The following is a 6,026-nucleotide window of genomic DNA, read 5'->3' as shown; positions in this document are numbered from 1 at the left end:
CTGAAGCTGTTACTTCAAAGTAACAAAGGCAGGGATAGGAGCATAAAAAAGACAAAACCATTGCTATTATTATTCATCAGTTTACATTTATTGAGAAAAACCATACAAAAACCATTATACAGTTAATGTGTACCCATATTACATACAATGTCAATGCAAGCTCAAAACCACATTTTTGTAAAGCATTCAATTTACCTCAAGTCCAAGCTGCATCTCCCTAAGACACTGTTCCCATCACAGTTGCCTTTTAAAGCCAATCTTCTGTTTACACACGGGTAGTTTCTGCAGAGAACACTTTTCTCAGGACGAAAAGGCATTTCACATGCACGCAAGAGAAATATTTGTGCATACACAAGAGTTTCATAAGCTATTACTAGGGAAGAGGGAATCCTGTCAATTGTATGCTTTCTGAAAAGCCCAGTCCTCCCTTCCTCCCACCACTTCCGGAAAAAAAGCAAAATGGAAAAGCTTTTAGCATGCAATGGAAAACTTAAGAATTACTTTGGAAAAGAAATGGGGAGAAACAGTTTCTACCATCCAATAAAATATCACTAGTATAAAGATGAAATACTTCAAGATAGGCTGTGCAAGTGAACCGTGACCCTGTCTGACTAACAAGTGAAACAGATGACTTACAATTAAGCCATACTAAAGAGCATCCACATGGTATTTTATTCCATTTCCTAATAAAGTATAGGCTGCAGAAACTGATAAAAAAATTCTTTTCCTACTTGGAACATTATGCTTGCTTTTAAAACTTTTCTTACTCTTCACATTCATTGTGGGACACTAAGCGGTGATGGGTGGGGTAAGCAGGAAACATTTCAAGACACCTTTTGGGTAAGTTCACTGCATTTCTAACCAAGTTCAGTTATCTTTTTGGCTACTGGGGTAACTCCAATAATCTACTGTTGTCCCAGGAACTCTGAGTTTGAAGACAAGAGTTGAAAAAGGAACACATGCTCTGCACAAACCAGCATGCCTGTAAGCCCTGCAGTGAGAAAGCTGGAAGCCAATACACCTGAAATGCTACACAGAAGAACATCTCACCTTCCACACACTAGCAACATCCCAATACACTGGCTTTTTCTTCTCTATCTCCTCCCACAGGCTAAATTAGCAACTGAAAGACTGTTCAAGGTATTTTAATAGTAACAGCTGAAGGAAAAAGTACCATGTAAAAAGGAAGTGAACAAATGACTCACCCCCACACTAAATCCACAGTATCAAAATCCAAATGGTACACACCTACCCTCTTCTCACGTCAAAAATAAAGTTACATGTTAAACTACAGATGAAATACTAAGTGGCTTGAGAAACTGAAGCACAACTATTAATCCAGTTCAAAAATCAGCTTGACTGTTTAGAAGAATATAAAGTAAAATAGATGGTTTATATTATTAAATCACAGTTTAAAAAAACTTTAACAGATTATGGAACATTAATGGTCAAACAAAGAATACTTTAAAGAATGAAAAGTGATCAAAACAAAAAATATACCCTGTATCATTATGTATGGGATACATTTCAAATCTGTTATGCTTTTGCCAATTTTACCTTCTACATGGAGCCCTTCTACGGTCCATGCTCATCGGCTCACCAATGGCATACACTCAAAGGATTCCTCTTTACTGGTAGTAACTATCTCAGGACCTGATTCTATGAGCTATGATTTGGTGCTTGCAGCATCTTCAGCACTGTGTGTGAAAATGAAGGCAGTATTTTTGAATATTTTTCTTTGATGCACAGATAAGCAGGACTTTTGAAAGAGGAGCAGCACATTTTAGAACCAGAATTATGAACAAAAAACCAAACAGATGCTGCTTTATGTTAAGCTAAAAAAACCAACAACAAAAGCTCAGAATAAAAACCTGTACCAGACCATCTGTAAGACATTTAGCATTTTATACTATCAAAATATTCAGCAATTCAGTTAAAAATATCAAGGAACAGCATACACTGACTGCTATAGCGATAAAGTATTATTTGCTGTACTGTTAATTGGTGCTCATGCTTTTTCAGTTAAAACATACTCATCTCAAGCTCCAAAATCTCTTTTCCTACCATGTCAAGTATGAATAAGCAAACTCCACTAACACACTATAACTGTAAGACAAGTTATCAAGTTCAGTGATAACAACAAGAAGTCAATCTTTACATTTAGATCTTACGGATTAAGTGGGAATAGTGCCCTATTATAAAAAAAAAACATTTGTGAAGGCTGTTGACATTTCTAACCAAAGCAATTCCTGCACATTTTAAAGGTTTTGATTCTTTAATTGCAACAATTATCTATTTGGGTAAAATAACAAAAATTACTTCTTCTGATCAAGTTCAATTACTGCAATCTAATAATCTTTTCTAAAAAAAAAAAAAAAAAAGAAAAAAGAAAAAAATACATATTGACCTAGAAATATAAACAGTTGTTTAAAAACTTAAGATTTTCCACTCAAATGGAACCGTGAGTAACAATGCATTTGGGGAAGCAGCAGATTGCTTTTCAATACACAACCACAAAGATCTCACAGGGACAACATTAATGTACTGAAATATATTAATTTATATACTTCCTTAGGTTGTGCTTACCTGTTGCTTTTTTGCAGCAGAACCTAAGGTGGAAGGTCTGGGAAGGCACTGTGAAGTATAAATAATTGCACTGTTTGCAATTAATAAAGATTTTATACCTTAAATGAATCAAAATCAACAGCCTCCATTTTGTGAATGATAAAGAATCCAGTGAATTTAATTTTGCTCAGTTTAGTACATAATAAATGCACCATTCTGTAAGGTTATCTACAAAATACCATGCAAAATACCTGAACTATTAAACTTAATACCCTACACTAAAGATAGCAAATACTGTCCTAGCCTTCTTCAAGCTACCAGCAAATTCCTAGCTTTAAAAGGATAAAAATAATTCCTTCTATTTCTACAGCACAATGCATACATTGCTGATTACCTGAAAAAACTACTTCAGTTTTCAAGCCTTAACTTTTACTTCTCTGTGCAGCCACCCTCAAAAAAATTATTCTCAAAAGCAACAACATGGTGTTCCAAAAATAAAAGCAATTAACAGTTATAGAATTATTTAAAACATACCTACATCACTACATATCCACAAACTATCTGGAGACAAAGACAACTCTGTCTAACAAGTGGTTCCAAAGACTTCAATGTTATGATATGCATACTTTAAAACACTGAATGACAGCTGTCTCATGAGTACTAATGAAAGAAACTCTTAGATAAACAGAAACATGATTTTCTTTAGCTATTGCTAACAGTTTCAGAAATACTTACCCACAAAACTCAGATTATGTGTATGTATATATATAAAAGCAAACCTACGTTTCTGAATTAAGAAGCAATTATGATTTCCTAAGATACCAGCACTGTATTCCAACATAATATCACACAAGTACAGCATTTGCATTATGTGGAACATTGACAAAAAGATACTGTTGCAGTTCATCAATTTGTCATTCTGATGTACTTACAGTGCAATGCTCCTTGAAGGAACAATCAAGGATGATACACAGCACAGTCCTCCTCACCCCTATAGAGCTAGTTCTATACTGGCTGGATCAAACCTGCACTTCAACAGACAATGGCAAGACAGACTGTAGTGCATGTAGTCTAACATATGCAAAGAGCCAATAAATATGCAAAGAGCAAACACAGGATTTCAAGAGAATCAGCTTTTTTAGTATGAGCATTAGAGCAATAAGAAGTTTCAAGTATATATAAAAAAATAATCAGTTGATTCAAATACTTGAATATTTACAAAACGAGAAGTTATCTGCTCTGCAGGAAGTTCTCAATCACTCCCATCACTCAAACAAAACAGCGTTTTAAGGACAGACGCAATTTTTGTAACTACTATGCATTACCACATTGACTTTTCTACACTGAATTTTGAAGTGGACTACTTTAAACTGAAGCCTTAAGCACATTACACTTAAAGTAAGTTTTATAACTAGTCTGAAAAAATCCGTATAATAGTTATGCAGGAACAGTTTTGAAGTATTCAATTAAAACAAAAGTTATATGTTATAGCAGCTGCACAGGTCTGAAACAGTGGTCATGTATAAAAGGAAATTTCACTGTTAATGCAATGGAAGTATGCCAAAAGATCATCTTCTTAAACACATGCAGTTTTAATCAAGTAGAAAAAAAATTAAGGTATCAAGATTACTGGTGCTAGGCAGCAAAATACAATGAATGAAAGAGATCCTCCATCTACAGCTATTCTGCAAGAGGGGAAAAACATGCTAATGACAAGTTTTTAACTCAACAAGGTTTATGGGGGGGGAAAAAAAACCCAACTCATTTGTGTAGCGGTACCTTGATTCAGCGTTGCAAATCAATCCTATAATTAATACTGCATATACCCACATATCCAACTTACCGACACAGGAGGTTTCATATTATTTATTGTAAAGCACAAAACAGGCATTTTAAAAGTGATAAAGTATACATTGAAAAAGTACATTTATATCACAAAGCATTGACCACATAATTGCAAATACATTTGCTGGAATGTGTACATCTACACTAATACTAAAAACAAACCATTTTTTCATTTCTACACAGAAATATTACCTCCTATCAGTAGTGATAGATATTTTGTACATTTTCAAAAACACTATTTTTTTAACCAAATTTAAGATCTTCATCAAGGCGTCTGCATCCATACATTTAACAAAGGTTTTTTCCCCCACACAATGAAGCAAATACTGTATTGTCCACTTCTTATTATTGGCCCTGTGCAGAAGAGATACATAAGAGATACACAAAAAGTTAAAGAAAATCCTTTAAATCGAGCTAACTCAGGAGTGAAGCCTTTAAGAAAGAAAAATTGGTTAATGTAAATGGTGGTGGCTTCTTGCATGGTTTTCAAAACCCTGGGAGGAGAAAGTTTTTCTTCCTTTTTTTTTTTAATAAAAAAAACAATCACCAAACATATGGATAGATACAGAACTCAAGTTATCAGGTAAACAAAGTCATCTCCTCATTATTCTGATAGCTATTTTGCTAGAAAAAAAGATGCATACCCCAAAGGAACAAAGCAGGAGACATGCAAAAAAATATCTACAACCACTGAGACAGAAGCCAGCCAAAAAACCACTTTAGGACTGTACCTGTGGTGCTGGAGGATGCTGTGGCATTCCCTGTGGACTTGTCTGAGCGTAGTACGCTGCCTGCTGCCTGTAGTACTCAGCCCACGCTGCGCTGTAATCTGGCTGCCCGCCCGGAGGAGCCCCAGCAGGGGCAGGAACAGCTTGACCTGCAAGTAATTGGAATTACACAGCTTTGTTGTTGCAACAGAAATGAGAACACTTCAACATCTCAGCACCTAACAACCATCACCTAGCAATATTCTTCCACGGCTTTGAATAAACTTGTGGCTGCTTTTTTCAGCCTGAACACTCATTCTATTACTTTAATGTAATGATTCTCATGTAAATCAAAATTAAGGAACTGTAAGGACAGTTTTTTCAGCCTCTTAATTCATAATCATGAATCATGTTTAAACCCTACTGACCTAAACAGCAGTAGCATTTAAATACACACCAAGAGGCAAAACTTTTTGTAATCCACCTAGACTAATTTTACATTATTTTACAGACTGCATTCATTAGCTCAGCAGATGCCGATTCATACACTTCCCCAATTCTGGCATCCTTCATTCAATTACAATGTTACTGCAGGCTGCATTTTTCAGAAAGTGCAGTATTTTTTGTAAACATTTACTCCACTACAGAACAGTCCTGAAACTTGCTTCCACGCTCTGTGGAAGTTCCAGTTCTCTAGAAACAAGAGCATGTACAAATACACTCTCAGAGACAGTTAAGAATTACTTCTCCTTCCAACAGAATCAACTGACAGACTGATACACAGGGACTCTTCAGCAAAACAATAGAAAAAAATTACAGCCAACCTTTCAGTTGTGCTGTTCTTAAACAGGAGATTTGTCACAGACATCTTTACTTTCTTTTTCCTCCAACTTCAGAAACACCAAATAC

The 6,026-nt window shown here is 35.3% G+C and overlaps 1 protein-coding gene across 8 annotated transcripts in view; it reads right to left on the bottom strand.

The window, feature by feature from the left end:
* FUBP1 (far upstream element binding protein 1) overlaps window positions 1–6,026 on the bottom strand; it is a 34,440-nt gene that overhangs the window by 11,166 nt on the left and 17,248 nt on the right. For 2 of the 8 annotated variants that reach the window (XM_041483230.1, XM_041483232.1), the window contains exons 19-20: window positions 5,142–5,287; window positions 2,587–2,634 (exon numbers count right to left, since the gene is read on the bottom strand). In XM_041483230.1, the coding sequence (XP_041339164.1) occupies window positions 2,587–2,634; window positions 5,142–5,287 (194 nt within the window). Of the gene's footprint in view, window positions 1–64; window positions 2,635–3,497; window positions 3,591–4,415; window positions 4,765–5,141; window positions 5,288–6,026 lie in introns of those variants that run through there. The other 6 variants (XM_041483234.1, XM_041483235.1, XR_005956437.1 and 3 more) reach the window with 5 other exon arrangements.

Source organism: Pyrgilauda ruficollis, unplaced genomic scaffold, assembly GCF_017590135.1.
Source record: "Pyrgilauda ruficollis isolate IOZ18807 unplaced genomic scaffold, ASM1759013v1 scaffold6, whole genome shotgun sequence".
Taxonomy (NCBI): Eukaryota; Metazoa; Chordata; class Aves; order Passeriformes; family Passeridae; genus Pyrgilauda; species Pyrgilauda ruficollis.
The sequence above is the reverse complement of the archived record's forward strand: the minus strand, read 5'-3'. Positions and strand labels throughout refer to the sequence as shown.